Source organism: Heptranchias perlo, chromosome 6 (genome assembly GCF_035084215.1).
Source record: "Heptranchias perlo isolate sHepPer1 chromosome 6, sHepPer1.hap1, whole genome shotgun sequence".
Classification (NCBI taxonomy): domain Eukaryota; kingdom Metazoa; phylum Chordata; class Chondrichthyes; order Hexanchiformes; family Hexanchidae; genus Heptranchias; species Heptranchias perlo.
In genome coordinates this window covers 62,401,639-62,420,998 of record NC_090330.1, presented here as the reverse complement: position 1 = coordinate 62,420,998, position 19,360 = coordinate 62,401,639, and the positions used below count along the sequence as shown (strand labels likewise).

Sequence of the window (19,360 nt, the reverse complement as noted above, 5' to 3'; positions counted from 1 at the left end):
AAAATATATCCCATTAAAGGAGGAAAGACTCCATGAGAAGGGTGTACCAACCATGGCTAACTAAGGAAGTTAAGGATGGTATCAAGTTAAAAGAAAAGGCATACAACGTGGCAAAGATTAGTGGTAAGCCCAAAGATTGGGAAAACTTTAGAAACCAGCAAAGGAGGACTAAAAAAAGAGGGAGAAAATAGATTATGAGAGTAAACTAGCAAGAAATATAAATACTGACAATAAGAGCTTTTACAAGTATATAAAAAGGAAGAGAGTAGCTAAAGTAAATATAGGTCCCTTAGAGGGCGAGACTGGGGAAATAATAATGGAAAACAAGGAAATGGCAGGAGGCATTGAACAGATATTTTGTATCTGTCTTCACAATAGAAGACACTAAAGGCATACCAATAATAGTAGATAATCAAGGGGCAAAGGGGAGGGAGGATCTAAAAACAACTATCAAGAGAGAAAAAGTACTAGGCAAACTAATGGGTCTGCAGGCTGACAAGTCCCCTGGACCCAATGGCTTGCATCCGAGGTTCTTAAAGGAAGTGGCTACAGAGATAGTGATGCACTGGTTGTAATCTTCCAAAATTCACCAGATTCTGGAAAGGTCCCAGCAGAGTGGAAAAACGCAAACGTAACGCCCCATTCAAGAAAGGAGGGAGACAGAAAGCAGGTAACTATAGGCCAATTAGCCGAACATCTGTCATTGGGAAAATGCTAGAATCAATTATTAAGGAAGTAGTAGCAGGACATTTAGAGACTCAAAATAAAATCAAGGAAAGTCAACATGGTTTTATGAAAGGGGAAATCGTGTTAGACAAATTTATGAGAGTTCTTTGAGGAAGTAACGAGCAGGGTGGATAAAGGTGAACCAGTAGGTATAATGTATTTGGATTTCCAAAAGGCATTCAATAAGGTGCCACATAAAAAGGTTATTGCACAAGGCAAGAGCTCATGGTGATGGGGGTAATATATTAGCTTGGATGGAGGATTGGCTAACAGAAAACAGAGTCGAGATAAAAGGAGTCATTTTCAGGATGGCAATCTGTAACTCTTTTGTAAAAATCTTAAAATCTAGTATTAATTGTTATTAGCTTTTAAGTAAGATCAACTGTTTAAGTTCAATTTTAAACTTTAATTTTTTAAGTTTCTGTCAGGCTTAAGCAGAGACAAACAAGCAAGCTCTCCTACTGGAGAGCTACTGTAGTTAGTTAATTGGTTAGCTAAATTAAACGAGTTCCTGAAACAGTAGTAGAGCAGTGCTGACTCATCTGAATCACAAACAGTGGAAATACAGGGGCCTGTGAGTGCAACCAGCACCGAGTGCAGCGGGAACAGACTGAGCAACTTGAGAGTTTGGTAAGTGTGGTAGTACACTGAAGTGGGGGAAGGAGGTTCTGCTTTGCCTTGCTTTTCCTAACTTTTTGCGCAGAGCAGCAGTGGACCTGAGCAGCAGCAGACCTGCCACAAGAGAAAACTGCAGTGTGACGTCACAGGTAAGGCAGGTAAGTGATTGGTAGTGACTGTGGGCTAAGTTTTAAGTTAACATATAGCATATAACTAAATTTTAAAAACGAAACTTATTTTAATTAATCTAATAAATTAAACGAGGTAAATAATTTGATTAACACTAAATTAATTAATTAAATAAATAAATAAATGGGAGAACAGGAGATGTGTTGCTGCTGCAATATGTGGGAACTTGTGGACATTTTGTCCAGGGCGACGACATCTGCAGTACGTGTCTGCAGCTCGAGGAACTTGGGCTCCAAGTTGAGGAGCTGGAGTCCGAGCGGAGACGTGCGAGACATCAGGGAGGGAGAAAGCTACCTGGACCTTTTGCTCCGGGAGGCAGCCACACCCCTGAGATTAGATACTTTAGAATTGACACATAGTCAGGGACAGGAGGGTGTGACTGCAAGTGAGGCAGGAACGGGGATCCAGGAGGGTCGTATTGCAGGAGCCTCAGTCCCTGCGCTTGTCCAATAGATTCGAGGTTCTTGCAACCCTTGTGGACAAGTGCAGGGACTGCGGGGAGGACGAGCAAACTGACCACGGCACCATGGTACAGGAAGCCGTTCAAGTGGAGGGAGTAAAAAGGAAGGTGGTTGTAGTGGGCGACAGTATAGTTAGGGGGATAGACTCTGTTCTCTGCAGCCAGGAGCATTGGTCCCGAAGGCTATGTTGCCGACCCGGTGCCAGGGTTAAGGACATCTCCTCCGGATTGGAGAAGAACTTGTGGAGTGGGAGGGGGAGGATCCAGTTGTCATAGTCCACGTAGGTACCAACGACATAGGTAGGACTAAGATAAAGGTTCTGCTGAGAGAGTTTGAGCAGCTAGGGACTAAATTAAAAAGCAGAACCACAAAGGTGATAATCTCTGGATTATTGCCTGAGCCATGAGCAAATTGGCATAGGGTCAATAGGATCAGGGAGGTGAATACGTGGCTCAAAGATTGGTGTCGGAGAAGTCGGTTTTGATTCGTGGGTCACTGGCACCTAAACTGGGGAAAGATAGCTGTTCCGTTGGGACGGACTACACCTGAACCATGCTGGGACCAGAGTTCTAGCGAATCGAATAACTAGGAAGGTAGATAGGACTTTAAACTAAGTAAGGGGCAGGGAGGGTCCCGTTGGAGAGAAATCTAGAATGCTAGAGAAAAGACAAAGACACAGTGCAGGAAAGTGATTGGGGTAAAAATAACCAGTTTGTGTCAGGAAGGGACAGAGCAAACAAACAGGGTCCGGGTAAGATAAAAGGCTAATAGAGAAATAGGGCCATAGTACAATAAAAACGTTAAGATGTCTGAAAGTGTTAAAAAGACAAATCTAAAGGCACTGTATCTGAATGCACAAAACATTCATATTAAGGTAGACGAATTAACAGCGCAAATAGATGTAAACAGATATGATATAATAGCAATTACAGAGACGTGGCTGCAGGGTGCCCAAGGCTGGGAGCTGAATATCCAAGGGTATTCGATATTTAGGAAGGACAGGCAAAAAGGAGTTGGGGTGGCGTTGTTAGTAAAAGATGAAATCAGAGCAATAGTGAGAAAGGATATTGGCTCAGAAAATCAAGATGTAGAATCAGTCTGGGTGGAGTTAAGAAGCACAAAGGGGCAGAAAACACTGGTGGGAGTTGTCTAAAGGCCTCCAAACAGTAGTGGTAATGTAGGGGATGGTATCAAACAGGAAATTAGAGATGCATGTAACAAGCGTACTACAGTAATCATGGGTGACTTTAATCTACATATAGACTGGCCAAACCAAATTAGCAATAATATTATGGAGGATGAATTCCTGGAGTATGTATGAGATGGTTTTTTAGATCAGTACGTTGAGGAGCCAACTAGGGAACATGCTATCCTAGATTGGGTTATTGAGCAATGAGAAGGGGTTAATTAATAATCTTGTTGTGCGGGGTCCTTTAGGGAAGAGTGACCATAACGTGATAGAATTCTTCATTAAGATGGAAAGTGAAGTAGTCCAATCTGAAACTAGGATCCTAAATCTAAACAAAGGAAACTACAAAAAGGTATGAGGAGTGAGTTGGCTATGATAGATTGGGAAGCTTCATTAAAAGGCATGATGGTGGATAGGCAATAGCTAACATTTAAGGAACAAATGCATGAAATGCAACAGTTCTGGCACAAAAACACAAAAAGAAAAGCAGCCCAACCATGGCTAACAAAAGAAATTAAGGATTAGATCCAAAGAGGAGTCATATAAAGTTGCCAGAAAAAGTAGCAAGCCTGAGGATTGGGAGCAGTTTAGAATCCAGCAAAAAGGACCAAGAGATTGATTAAGAGGGGAAGAATAGAGTATGAGAGTAAACTTGCAAGGAACATAAAAGTGGACTGTAAAAGCTTCTACAAGTATGTAAAAAGAAAAAGGTTAGCAAAGACAAATGTAGGTCCCTTGCAGTCAGAAACTAGAGAATATATAATGGGGAACAAGGAAATGGCAGAGCAATTAAACAAATACTTTGGTTCTGTCTTCATGCAAGAGGACACAAATAGCTTCCCAGAAATGCCAGGGAACCAAGGGACTAGTGAGAAGGAGGAATTAAAGGAAATTAGTATTAGTTAAAAAAGTGCTGGAGAAATTAATGGGACTGAATGCCAATAAATCCCCAGGGCCTGACAATCTGCATCCCAGAGTACTAAGAGGTAGCCATGGAAATAGTGGATGCATTAGTTATCATCTTCCAAGATTCTATAGATTATGCAACAGTTACTACAGATTGGAGGGAGGCAAATATAATGCCACTATTTAAAAAAGGAGGGAGAGAAAACAGGGAACTACAGACCAGTTAGCCTATCAGTAGTAGGGAAAATGCTAGAGTCTATTATAAAGGATATGATAAAAGGACATTTAGAAAATATCAACGGGATTAGACAAAGTCAACATGGATTTATGAAAGGGTACAAACCTACTGGAGTTCTTTTTTTGTGGATGTAACTGGTAGAATAGATAAGGGAGAACCAGTGGATGTGGTTTATTTTCAGAAGGTCTTTAATAAAGTCCCACATAAGGGCCCCGATATTACCAGGGAGGCGGGTTGACAGCAGGGGGGGGGGGTGGGAAGTGGCACGCGACTGGTCGCGTGGGTAACCCACTCAGTAACATCGGTGCATTCCCCATGTAATCGCGGGTAAATTGAAGCCACTTACCATGGGTTCCGGGTTTCCCGTTGGAAACCTGCGCAGTGGGCGGACTGCGCACCCGCATCACAGGCTGTCAGCTGGAGGAGCCCTATTTAAAGGGGCAGTCCTCCAATGCTGCTCCTGCAGCAAACAACCAAAAGAGCAGCATGGAGCAGCCCTGGGGAAAGGCTGCTCCCATGATGCCTCACTCCAGGTGTTACTGGATGGGGTAAGGAGGAACTGGCGGATGGGAGGAAGTGGCCTGCCTCTGCCACCAAGGCCTGGCTCGAGATGGCAGAGGAGGTCAGCAGCAGCAGCAACGTACCCCGCAGCTGGATCCAGTGCAGGAAGCGCTTCAGTGACCGAACTAGATCGGCCAAAGTGAGTACACTTACTCATTCTCTTACACTCAGTCTTCCATATCACCGCCCCCACTCCACAATTCCTTCTGCACTTCCAACACTACTCTATCACATCACTCCTCACACCCACTTAAGGCTCATCCTCAACTTACCTGCACTTACTCACCTCCCCAGTACTCATCCCACCACTACCACTCAACCCAATCCTCATACAATGTCATGGCACAGTCTCATACTCATCCTCTGATGCATCTCTTTCACGGTCAGCCTCACCCAAACCAATGCATTCAGCGGATGGCTACATCACCATCCCTCACTCACACCTCTCTACTTTCTCCCCTTATAGGAGAAGAGAGCCCAGAATGCACGGGAGAGGGCCGCAACATCAGGTCGTCCTCACTGACGTGGAGCAGGAGGCTCTTGGTGAGCCGCACCCTCGAATGCCTGTCTGTGGGGATGCCGAGACTGCCACCCGACAAATGGCTGGGGACAGAACTTTAACATTCAGCACTCAATAGCAAATGATGTTAACATGCCTTGCCATCTTCAGCACCTCAACATGTCATCATGCTTAATATTGCCTTCTGTTCTCTTACAGGGCCTTCAGCGACCGCCATGACAGTGGAGGGCAATTTGTCAGAGGACCTGACTGCCTCTGAAGGGGCACAGTCACATCTAAGCGAGCCATCCACCAGCGCAGATACACACACCTCGGTGGGTCCTCGCCGTCACTTAGTTGGAGGTGCACATAGCGAGTCACCACACACGTGAACACGAGCAGACACTGGTGGCAGGGGCAGCTGTGGAGAGTCCGCGTCAGTGGGAGCATTCTTCTCCAGACTTAGCTCAGCTGGACAGAGACGATGAACCCTGGGGGCCATCCATGAAAAGGAGAATGATCGAGGAGCAGCAGCACATTTGCGAGGTGCCACACGCACTCCACAACTGTGCAGAGGATGGAGGAGTCCAACTCCTGCATGAGTGGAATACTGTCACAGGGATGTGAGGGGCAACATTTGAGATAGTATCGCAGGCAAGTGCAGGAATGTCTGCGACGGAGAGAATTCAAGCACGGCTCAACAACGAGGCCATTGAGGCCCTGACAACGGCCCTTCCGACTCAGGGTGAGCAACTTTCTGCCGCCTTAAACAGGCAGGCAGATACACTAGCTGCACCTCTAGCCAAGCTGTTCCAGTACAGCTACAACACTGGCATCTACCCCACAATGTGGAAAATTGCCCAGGTATGTCCTGTCCACAAAAAGCAGGACAAATCCAATCCGGCCAATTACTGCCCCATCAGTCTACTCTCAATCATCGGCAAAGTGATGGAAGGTGTCGTCGACAGTGCTATCAAGCGGCACTTACTCATCAATAACCTGCTCAGTTTGGGTTCCACCAGGACCACTCGGCTCCAGACCTCATTACAGCCTTGGTCCAAACATGGACAAAAGAGCTGAATTCCAGAGGTGAGGTGAAAGTGACTGCCCTTGACCGAGTGTGGCACCAAGGAGCCCTAGTAAAATTGAAGTCAATGGGAATCAGGGGGAAAACGCTCCAGTGGCTGGAGTCATACCTAGCACAAAGGAAGATGGTAGTGTTTGTTGGAGGCCAATCATCTCAGCCCCAGGGCATTGCTGCAGGAGTTCCTCAGGGTAGTGTCCTATGCCCAACCATCTTCAGCTGCTTCATCAATGACCTTCGTTCCATCATAAGGTCAGAAATGGGGACGTTCGCTGATGATTGCACAGTGTTCAGTTCCATTCACAACCCCTCAAATAATGAAGCAGTCCGAGCCCGCATGCAGCAAGACCTGGACAACATCCAGGCTTGGGCTCATAAGTGGCAAGTAACATTCGCGCCAGGTAAGTGCCAGGCAATGATCATCTCCAACAAGAGAGAGTCTAACCACCTCCCCTTGACATTCAACGGCATTACCATCGCTGAATCCCCCATCAGCATCCTGGGGGTCACCATTGACCAGAAACTTAACTGGACCAGCCATATAAATACTGTGGCTACGAGAACAGGTCAGAGGCTGGGTATTCTGCGGCGAGTGACTCACCTCCTGACTCCCCAAAGCCTTTCCACCATCTACAAGGCACAAGTCAGGAGCGTGATGGAATACTCTCCACTTGCCTGGATGAGTGCAGCTCCAACACTCAAGAAGCTCGACACCATCCAGGACAAAGCAGCCCACTTGATTGGCACCCCATCCACCACCCTAAACATTCACTCCCTTCACTACCAGCGCACAGTGGCTGCAGTGTGTACCATCCACAGGATGCAATGCAGCAACTCGCCAAAGCTTCTTCAACAGCTCCTCCCAAACCCGCGACCTCTACCACCTAGAAGGACAAGAGCAGCAGGCACATGGGAACACCACCACCACCTGCACGTTCCCCTACAAGTCACACACAATCCCGACTTGGAAATATATCGCCGTTCCTTCATCGTCGCTGGGTCAAAATCCTGGAACTCCCTTCCTAACAGCACTGTGGGAGAACAGTCACCACACGGACAGCAGCGGTTCAAGGCGGCGGCTCACCACCACCTTCTCAAGGGCAATTAGGGATGGGCAATAAATGCCTGCCTTGCCAGTGACGCCCACATCCCATGAACGAATAAAAAAAAAGCACTGGCCTTACAAGGCTTCGCACATGTCCTCCAAACTGTCAACCAGCAAAGTGGTAGGAGTGCTGTGGGCCTGGCCCAGGAGAGGGATGATGGCAAAAGGGGGCATGGAAGTGGGGATGACACTCAAAGCGCTTCCATGTCTCACCCGTTGCCCCCTTCTCAACCAGTACCCGCAATGCTGCCTCCTCTCCAGGTGGTCGAGTCTGCCCCTGCACAGGTGCAGGTGGAGCAGTCTTCGGAGGGGCCCTCATGGGCACCGAAACCCAGAGGGAGTCAGCCTAAAGCATCTAATCGGTCAGGACATGAACGAGAGCAACCTGCCACTACCTCTGCTGCAGCCACAGAGGAAGCACCACATAGGAGTAGCCGGAAGTGTAAGGCAAAGTTTTGTGAGCACAAAGGGGATGCACAAGGGTGTTTGATGCTTGGTCATGTTTTTTAAATTTATATTTGATTTTTTATCCCCCACTCACAGTAAATATCACCATTACTGCCATGTCTTGCCCATTCTTGACTGGCTTGTGTAATGAATCCCTTTTATGAAGTTCACCATGAACACCCACACTTGATGCCACCCATTGTGTCACTCTACAGTGGGTGTATGTGTAGTTGCACGACTATTTTGTGCAGGGGAGGGGGCTGGTGTGGCCAGTCCTCTGTCCAGGTGGTGAGGACTGGGCTCTTCACACTGTCTGAAGTTATGATGTGGAGATGCCGGTGATGGACTGGGGTTGACAATTGTAAACAATTTTACAACACCAAGTTATAGTCCAGCAATTTTATTTTAAATTCACAAGCTTTCAGAGGCTACCTCCTTCCTCAGGTGAACATTTCTCAACGTTTTGACATTTAAAGTGTTCTTTTACAAAGAATTATCTGTCCAAATTAATTTTGCTCCTTCAAGAGATTCAAGATACTTTGGGTGTAACTGGGAAGACAGATGAAGTTGATGTATTTTGAGCAGTTCTTAAAAAAACTAGGTTCCCCTTGAGCACTTTGAAATCTTAAAACAACAACAACTTGCATTTATATATTGCCTTTAACATAGTACAACGTCCCAAGGCGCTTCACAGGAGCGATTTTCAAACAAAATTTGACACCGAGCCACATAAGGAGATATTAGGACAGGTGACCAAAAGCTTGGTCAAAGAGATAGGTTTTAAGGAGCGTCTTAAATGGAGGAGAGAGATGAAGAGGTTTAGGGAGAGAATTCCAGAGCTTAGGACCTAGGCAGCTGAAGGAACGACTGCCAATGGTAGAGTGATTAAAATCAGGGGTGCACAAGAGGTCAGACTTGGAGGAGCGCAGAGATCTCTGAGGGTTGTAGGACTGAAGGAGGTTACAGAGATAGGGAGGGACGAGGCCACGGAGGGTTTTGAAAACAAGGATGAGAATTTTTAAAAATCGAGGCGATGGTGGACCCGGAGCCAATATAGGTCAGTGAGGACAGGGGTGATGGGTGAATGGGACTTGGTGCGAGTTAGGATATGAACAGCAGAGTTTTGGACAAGCTCAAGTTTATGGAGGGTGGAAGGTGGGGGGCTGGCCAGGACAGCATTGAAATAGTCAAGTCCAGAGGTAACAAAGGAATGAATGAGCGTTTCAGCAGATGAGCTGAGGCAGGGACAGAGACAGGCGATGTTACAGAGGTGGAAGTAGGTGATCTTGGTGATGAAGCGGATTATGTGACTGGAAGCTCATCTGAGGGTCAAGTAGGACGCCAAAGTAATGAATGGTCTGGTTCAGCCTCAGACAGTGGCCAGGGAGAGGGACGGAGTCGGTGGCAGGGACTGAAGACAATGGCTTCAGTCTTCCCAATATTTAGTTGGAGGACATTTTTGGGCTCATCCAGTACTGGATGTCGAACAAGCAGTGTGACATATCAGACAGTGGAGGGGTCGAGGGAGGTGGTCACGAGGTAGAGCTGGGAGTTATCAGCATTCATTGTGCATGACTCTTTGGGCAGAAACCAACTGTTACTTGTATGCAGCAACTAATTTTATACAAAAATCCACAAGCTAGAGATGGGTATAATGGTCAGAGGTTTACTCCACCATACAAATTTTGTCATGGCAACCAAGGTTGAGAAAAGCAGCTGAATAAAGTATGAATCAGTAACATTTAGTGTCAGAATTCTATTGCACCTTATCTATATTGGCCAAGAGTGAAGCTCAAGCCAGAGAGCTCAACATTTACCCCTAGCAACTCTAGTACCACATTGGCAATTTCACAAACCATTTAACTGTGGTTTGCAGAGCAATATTGGCATAGATCTGGCAGCAAGATAGCTAGCTCTTGACGCAAAAAAAAAGGAAATGGGAGAAAGACAACAAAAGAGGGAGCGTGAGTCAACCTTTTTAGAAAAAACATTTTCAAGATAACAGTATGTTCAACCACACAATTGCATTACCAAGTCACATTTTAGTATGTTAAATCAGCTATACTTATCATACATGAGGAAATGTGTAATTCTTGGAACTGAAAAAATGACTAAGCTATGAAGCATCTAGTTCTGGATTCAAAACATTCATCCCGTCATTAATATAATTAATGCATCAACATAGTGAAAGGTTAAGCACCACTAGTATATTATATACCGTCAGCCATTTCTTCCAGTTTTCTTTCTCTGTCTTCTTGTCTTTCTTCATCTTCGGCATTCAACAAGTCGGTCACGAGTTCTATAACAGATTTATAATTCTCCCCGGTTGTAAGGATTTTTCTTTGGATAGTCTGCTTCACCAGTCTTCGATCAAAACCCATTTCCATAGCACCCTTAACCACTGGTGTATTCATCATGACTGCATCTTCTGATCGATTTTCCCCAGGTCCAAAATGAACAACTATGTGAATTGAAAATTAGTGTATTTTTCAGACAAGAAATATAAAAATTCCAAAAAGCATTACCCCAGATGCATTATAATTTAAAAACAATGAAACTACACATTATCTAGAAAGTTGCTCCCAGCAGAAAATGTGGCTGGGATCTGGTTATGGAATCTTTTAACAGTTTTTAGTGCTTTGGAACAAATCCTCCTGCAGAATATGAGAAGTAAGAAAACTTCACATTGAACAGGTTTCAAGATAATAAATTAGCACAGTTTGCTTTCAAACCACAGAAGAACACCATCTGCATGTAGTAAGTGCACATCAGAACTATGACGTACACAAATTTTCAATTTGGATACTAATATATAGATGGATGGATGGATGGCTGGCAAGTTTTATTTAAAACTTAAGTGTCTAAAAACAGTCCTTTTCAAACCACCCACCCCCAACAAAATACAAAGACACGCAACAAATACAGCCAAGCCCACTTAAATGAGTGACTGATAAAAAAATTAAAACATTGAGAATAAAATTTCCATGCATCAATTGCTTCTCTATCTTTTCCAATGATAGCTGTCCCTGTTAAATGAATAAAACGTTTAAAGGAATTGCAAAAATTTGGATTTAAGCATTGTACTGCCTCACTAAAAATACGTTAAGACCTTTTTTTCCAATGCGTTAAGTTCTTTTTGCATGTAAAAACAGAAAAGACAGGGCGGAGGGTAGGCCTGATTAAATGACAAAAGGGAAAATCGTGCAAGGCAAGGGGGTGGTAATGGGACAAGAAACAAAAGATGGGTCTAGGAGAGATGTAAATGGCAACATCATACCATTAGCAGCATTGGCTGTCCAGAAAAAATGGGAGTATTGGTTACGACCTGAAGTTATTGAAATCAATGCCAAGTCCAGAAGGCTGCAAAGTGCCTAATCAAAAGATGAGCTGCTATTCTTCAAACTTCCACTGAGCTTCATTGGAACAGCGTAAGAGGCCAATGACAGAGAGGTCAGAGTGGGAGTGGGACAGGGAATTAAAATGGCAAGCAACCGGCAGGTCCGGGTTACGCCTGTGGACTGAGCGGAGGTGTTCAAACGCAGATTGGGTGATCACTTTGCTGGTCTCCTCAATGTAGAGGAGACCGCATTTTGAGCAGCGAATACAGTATATTAAATTGAAAGAAGTACAAGTAAACTGCCATTTCACCTGGAAGGAAGGTTTGGGGCCCTGGACGATAGGTAGGGAGGAGGTGAAAGGGCAGGTGTTGCATCTCCTGCGCTTGTACGGGAAGGTGCTGTGGGGAGGAGAGCAGGTGTTGGGGGTGACAGAAGAGTGGACCGGGGTGTCGCAGAGGGAGCAGTCCCTTTGAGATGCTGAAAGGAGACAGGAGGGGAAGATGTGTTTGGTGGTGGGATCATGCTGGAGGTGGCGGAAGATGATACAATGAATGTGGAGGCTGGTGGGGTGAAAGGTGAGGACAAAGGGGACCCCATCATGGTTGTGGGAGGGAGGGGAAGGGGTGAGAGCAGAAGTGCGGGAAATAGGACAAACAAGGTCGAGGGCCCGGTTAACTACAGTGGAGGGGAGTCCTCAATTGAGGAAAAAGGAGGACATTTCGGAAGCACCTTGAAGCTATTATTGTGTTCCAATTTCCCTTTCCAAACCACTTTACATTCCTCAAATTCTTCTGAAGAGCAATATTTTAAGTTTCTTCTCTTTACTCTTGAACATTTCAATTCTAACAATTATTTTGAACTGGATTACTAAACATTAGATCCAGAATAGCCTCCGACTGTGTTGGCTGTTTGATAAACTGAGTAAGCTAACAATTATGCATCACTAGAGACATTAGTATTCTTTTAAAACTCCTGCTGCATTCCCAGGCACTATGAGTGACTGAAATCCACCACAACCTTGCCAAATATTTTTGGTTCCTCGCTCATTTCCAGGTTTTTAGAAATCTTTTTTTTTCTGTCCTTTACTTCTGTTCAGTGTCTGCTGTATTGTTATAGAATCTACAGCACAGAAACAGGACATTTGCCCAACTGGTCTAAGCCAGTGTTTATAATCCACACAAGCATCCTCCCACTCCAATTACCTTTTTCCACCGTGGTCCCCAGTTCCTCTATTCCCATCTCCCCAATTTATGCACCAAGCCTACCCTTAGATGCATTAATGTTGTTTGCTTCAACCACTCCATGTGGCAGCAAGCTATACATTCTCATCACTCTATGTAATGAAATTCCTCCTAAATTCTTAATACAACTGCATTGGGCAATCATATAATGTTTCTCCTATGTTGTCTTCTTATTCATGTTGCTGTTCCTGCTTTGTTTTGGGGGAGTTCTTCAGTACACCTGTCTTAATACTTTGGGTGGTGGGGGGGGGGGGTGGTGAGGGAGGAAATCCTATCCAGTAAAGACATGTTTGTTTTAAGTAACTCATTCGCCACTGATGGCCACAGATGTAGTAGAGATTGGTTCTCTATTACATTGAGTTGCTCTGACATGTGTTATGGGGTGGTCTTGAGGCATTCCTGAGCAGCTTAATTTAGGAATATGGAGCTCAGCATTTCAGACTGGGATGAAGACTGATCTGGAGATAAGAAAATCTAGTATTGGCTGGACAAATCTGTTTGGCAGTGGAAATTAATTAAAATGAAGACCAGGAAAGTGGGGGGGGGGGGGGGGAATTAAAAATGAGTACATGTGTACTGAAACTACTCCTGGGCTTCCCTTTGCTTTAAGTTTACATTGTAAACTCTAGAAAATTCAAGCAATTGTTGTAGCACTGCCACAGCAATTTCATCAAGACAGAGCAACAGGACTCAGTTTCAACTTGGAAACTATAACAGTTTTATGAATCTTTTGTTAAAAAAGGTATTTAGTTCTTTAGTTACATAAAATTTGTATCCCCTCTGATAACTTAGAAACCAGTTATTCTAACTTGAAATTTAATTACCTATTCATGTAGTTCAAACAAGTCCCGGGAATCTGACCAGAGCCATCCTTTCATCCAGCACTATATCTTTGTATTGCTTCAGAGAGGGCTTCACTAACATGAGTGGTTATCTTGAGGTTTTTTTCTCTTGCTGGTACTGATCATTGGTACATAGCAACTGTAACAGTTAGTGTGAAGATTTATTTGAAAAGGACTCAATTGTTCATTCCGTTGCAGTTGGGATGTAACACTGTAAACGTCTGATGCTTTGTTTCTCCCATATAAATGGCTACATTTTAACAATCTTATCAACATGGGGAGGGGAAGCATGAAATGTCTTGCAACAGGAAATGGACGAGGCAGACAGCATTACATCTTTTAAGGAGAACCGATAAATATTTGAAACAAACAAGATGCAGTTTCTTTGCGAAAGAGCAGGGCAATGAGGTTAGTTTTGGATTGCTCTAGCAAAGGGCCAGCACAGGCACCATGAGCTAAATGACCTCCTTTTGTACTGTAAACCTGTATAGTTCTGTAGGGAGAAGACAAGGAATTATGTAATTATGGCTTGATCAGAACCTTTTTTCTCCCACTCCACCATTTTCTATCCTGCTCCATATTAACCTCATATTTTGTTGGGTCACTAGTAGTGCTATACCGCCATGCATAATTGCTCAATTTTGTGGCTGCAGTACTGTGTGCTAAAAATTAATTGCTTCAAGTCAAAAATAGTTTTGTTAAGTAAGCACTTTTGTTCATAGAACAATAAGCCTATCTTTTGCCTCCATTCAGCTAGCAGTAAAAGATTTACATTGTTCAGTGTGAGGTAATTTCCTTCTTGGCAGAATTGAGAAAGTTTCCTTTGTACAAAATTATGCTTGAGCTCCTGAAGGAAGTTTTACTTGTCACACTGAAATGATCTTCTCTGTATTATGCACTGTTTTTCAGAATGATGCCATTCTCACTGAACTGTATGGGTAAACTCTATTCCATTAGTATAAGCACCCTGTTAAAGCATATTGGGGCACAGGTAGTGTTTACCATTGTGTGCCATGGCATAATATGCTTTATGAACATAATGAGAACAATGCAGTGGAAGAAAAAGTTGTAACTGACAGTTATAAGATTTGACATTGCTTTGAGCATTTAATTTTTAAAAAAAATTTTAAGCCCTTAACTTAAACTTTAAATTAGGATTTGTGACTAAAAGTAATTAACCTGGTTGTAGTGAGTATTTTGGTATGTTTGTACTGAAATTAGATGTTTTAATGAGGCATAGAAAATCTTATACAAAGTTTTGATTTAAGGTGAAAAGAAAAGAAATGCCATTGTTTGTCTGAATACCTGACTGAATCTAACGGCTCCAGATAATTCATCCATAATTATATTACAGGCATCAAATATAAATCCATCCGTTACTTGAATGCAAATAAGTCACAGAAGGGCAGACAAAAAGGAAAATCTGTAATTTTATCACGTGCTCTGTTCTAGTTAGGAGCAAGTGCATTTCAGCAATGGTATCATAATGGTCCGAGGGGATTTTTAATAAATGTTTTCATAGCATTATCGTGTACAAATGATACATGTAGGTTAAACTTTATGATATTCAATCAAAATATCTTGTTTCTTTTATCACAGACTTGATACCATGGTACAGCACAGGAGGCTGCCATTCGGCCCATCGTGCCTGTGCCGGCTCTTTGAAAGATCTATGCAATTAGTCCCACTCCCCTGCTCTTGTCCCAAAACCCTGTAATTTTTTTCCCTTCAAGTAATTATCCAATTCCTTTCTGAAAGTTATTGATTCTGCTTCCACCACCCTTTCAGGCAGTGCATTCCAGATCATTACAACTCATTGCACAAAAAAAATGTTTCCTCACATCACCTCTGGTTCATAGAATCATAGAAAATTTACGGCACAGAAGGAGGCTATTCAGCCTATCGTGTCCACGCCGGCTGAAAATGAGCCACCCAGCCTAATCCCACTTTCCACCACTTGGTCCGTAGCCTTGTAGATCACGGCACTTCAGGTGCACATCCAGGTACTTTTTAAAATGAGTTGAGGGTTTCTGCCTCTACGATCCTTTCAGGCAGTTAGTTCCAGGCCCCATACCACCCACTGGGTGAAAAAAAATTTCCTCAGCTCCCCTCTAATCCTGTGACATTAATCGTTTTGCACTGTATAAGCATAAATAGAACTGAGTTGCCTGGGCTTTGATGGCTGATTTAACAGGGCTTGGGAGCCACATTTCGCCCACAGGTCACATTTTGACAACCCTGCTCTACACAAGATTCCAAATTCATAAGATTCATCAGGAGCAGCCAAATAGAGGCTAGTTACTTTCCACAAGGAAGGGACTCTCTTACTTCTCCCAGTGGACGATTACAAAGTAGCATGGCTTTACTTGGCTGTTCTATCAGCTGGAGATGGTGAATAGGAATCAAGAACTAAATAGCCCAGAAACACAAAATATATTTTACTTTCTCAAACTGTTTTCACATGGTCTTATAGGATTACAAAGTTACCTGGTGTCTGAGTTTCCTCTAAGATGTCATCTGAACTGGAGTGTAGCTTTTAAAAAAAAAGGGAAAATTGGTGGAACGTTCTTTTAAAAAAAAAATACATACATAGACTTCATGTGCCATTCTGTAGCAGTTGTAGGGAAACATTACCTGGTGATCAAATAGATTTGGAAACCTTGCCTGGATCTGATTTACAAATGGTTGTCCCTTCTCTTGGAGAAGATATTCACACCTGAAGTGAAAATAAAATTGGCAGGTTAAAACCACATCAGTCAGGATTAATAATGTGGACTAGGTGGAGGGAAGGGGGTGCAAAGATTGTGATCATACATGTTCCAAATTAAAATATTAGAATTCATATAAATCCCAAGGGATAGATATCTAATTGACATACACTAAATCCTATCCCCGCTGCAGATACATCCCTTTTTAAAGCCATTTATTTCAGGAGAGATTAAAGATGTTGAAATCGAGCAAAAATATGCTTCTAGGATAAATGTATTATAATATGATCAAGTCTGATTTAAAGACTGACCACGTTGATACAGGTGTATAATGATAAAACTCAGGCTTTAGGGTGGGACTTCTGAATCAATTGACAGGAAGAAAAACTGGCTATTGATGGGTGAACTTGTGCCCAAAGTATTCTCTTTTTTCAAATTAGGTCTCATCCATGCACATAATACAAAGTTAGACTCAGACCAATTAGTTCATGGAGGATTTGCAAGTTTTAAGAAAAATCCAGTGTTTAATGTTTATTTTCAACAGCAATCATGCAAATAGAACAATTTAATTGTATTATTCAGTAATTTTTACACTTAAACAATATTTGTACTGAAGGAAATGCTAAGTAGCAACGTTAACCTACCCAAGGTCAAGTCAACCCCAGGCCCCTTAAAAGATTTTCCCAGCTTTCCACATGAAGTAGCAAGTTTATAATTTATTCTACAGAATGTGCGTCTATGTGTTTATGAATATATCTGTGTCCTCAGAATATGCTGAAGCATTTCCGGATATGCTCATCTGGACAATTTACCTTGGAAACCATTTTGCATGTTCCACCCATGGGTCATCTCCAGCCTCCCAGCTCCTCAGGCCACCATCACAATAAAAACACTTCACGTCATCATTTTGGCCTGAGTTTAACAAAATACAGTCAGTCAATTCTCAAGTTCATTTGCTGGTAGTGCGAAATATTTAACAACATAGTTAAGTCCCTTCCAATTAAGTAAGTTTTTAAACATTTGCCAGAGAAGATGAAAAACACACAGATACCAATTATTAAGATAAAGGCAGCTTATTGAAGGGACTGGATAGCCCAATGAGCAGAGTTTCTTCTATCTTGACACCTGGGGTTAGATTCGGTGCAGAATGATAGTTGAAGAAGGAATCTCTTCACCTTGTGAAGATCTTACAGAAAACAAGTTTGGATAGTCCCAAATCAATTCTAATTGTGCATAAGTTTATAGCACAAGCTGTCAATCACATTTAGAAAGAGCATAAAGATGCTTAGCAAGGAAGGGGACAAAAGAACACACTGGTGCAACTGGAGTGGTTTGGAGGAAATGGACTCTTACCCTGCATCTGGCCATGCCATACCCCATCTGAGAATGGTTAATGTTGACATTGGGCATCAAAAACAAAGAAGTGTTCAATTCCCCAGCATTTAGAACCATAGAAAGGTTACAGCATGGAAGGAGGCCATTTGGCCCATTGAGTCCGCCCCGGTTCTATGCACGAGCAATCCAGCTAGTCCTACTCCCCCGCCCTATCCCCATAGCCCTGTGCATTTTCTCGTTTCAAGTACTTATTCAGTTCCCTTTTGAAGGCCATGATTGAATGGGCTGCCGCCACTCCCTCGGGCAGTGCATTCCAGATCCCAACCACTCGCTGTCTAAAAAGGTTTCTCCTCATGTCACCTTTGGTTCTTTTGCCAATCACCTTAAATCTGTGCCCTCTGGCTCTTGACTCTTCTGCCAATGGGAACAGTTTCTCTCTAACTACTGTCTAGACCCTTCATGATTTTGAATACCTCTATCAAATCTCCTCCCAACCTTCTCTGTTCCAAGGAGAACAATCCCAGCTTCTCCGCGTAATTTAAGTCCCTCATCCCTGGAATCATTCTAGTAAATCTCCTCTGCACCGTCTCTAAGGCCTTCACATCCTCCCTAAAGTGCGGTGCCCAGAACTGGACACAATACTCCAGTTGTGGTCAAACCAGTGTTTTATAAAGGTTCAGCATGACTTCCTTGCTTTTGCACTCTATGCCTCCATTTATAAAGCCCAGGATCCTGTATGCTTTTTTTAAACCACTTTCTCAACCTGCCCTGCCATCTTCAACGATTTGTGCACATATACCCCCAGATCCCTCTGTTCCTCTACCCCTTTCAGAATTGTGCCCTCTAGTTTATACTGCCTCTCATTTTTCCTACCGAAATGCATCACCTCACATTTTTCTGTGTTAAACTTCATCTGCCACGTATCCACCCATGCCACCAGCCTGTCTATATCCTCTTGAAGTCTATCACTATCCTCCTCACTGTTCACTGTCCTTCCAAGTTTTGTGTTATTTGCAAATTTTGAAATTGTGTCTTGTACTCAAGTCCAAGTCATTAATATATAACATAAAAAGCAGTCGTCCCAGCACCAACCCCTGGGGAACACCACTGCACACCTCCCTCCAGTTCAAAAAACAACCATTCACTACTACTCTCTATTTCCTGTCATTTACAGTTACAATTCTGTACCCATGTTGCTATTGCCCCCTTTATTCCATGGGCCGCAATCTTAATAGCAAGCCTACCATGTGGCACTGTACCAAACGCTTTTTGAAAATCCATATACACATCAACTGCAATGCCCTCATCTACCTTCTCTGCTACCTCGTCAAAAAACTATCAAGTTTGTTAAACACAACTTGTCTTTAACAAGAATCCGTGCTGGCTTTCCCCAAATCAATCCACACTCATCCAAGTGACTGTTAATTCTGTCCCGGATTATTGTTTCCAAAAGTTTCACCACCACCGAGCTTAAACTGACTGGCTTATAATTGCTGGGTTTATCTTTACACCCTTTTTTAAACAAGGGTGCAACATTTGCAATTTTCCAGTCCTCTGGCACCATTCCCGTATCTAAGGATGTCTAGAAGATTATAGCTAGTACCTCCGCAATTTCCCCCCCTTACTTCCCTCAGCATCCTAGGATGCATCCCATCTGGACCGGGTGACTTATCTATTTTAAGTATAGCTAGCCTTTCTAGCACCTCTTCTTTCTCAATTTTTAGCCCATTCAGTATCATAACTATATCTTCCTTTACAGAGACTCTGGCAGCATCTTCTTCCTTGGTAAAGACCGATGCTAAGTACTCATTTAGTACCTCAGCCATGCCCACTGCCTCCATGAGTAGATCTCCTTTATGGTCCCTAATCGGCC

At 43.3% G+C, this 19,360-nt stretch overlaps 1 protein-coding gene across 2 annotated transcripts in view; it reads right to left on the bottom strand.

The window, feature by feature from the left end:
- birc2 (baculoviral IAP repeat containing 2) overlaps positions 1–19,360 on the bottom strand; it is a 48,537-nt gene that overhangs the window by 12,121 nt on the left and 17,056 nt on the right. For both annotated transcript variants that reach the window (XM_067986398.1, XM_067986399.1), the window contains exons 3-6: positions 16,965–17,064; positions 16,079–16,160; positions 15,932–15,977; positions 10,242–10,484 (exon numbers count right to left, since the gene is read on the bottom strand). In XM_067986398.1, the coding sequence (XP_067842499.1) occupies positions 10,242–10,484; positions 15,932–15,977; positions 16,079–16,160; positions 16,965–17,064 (471 nt within the window). The remainder of the gene's footprint in view (positions 1–10,241; positions 10,485–15,931; positions 15,978–16,078; positions 16,161–16,964; positions 17,065–19,360) is intronic.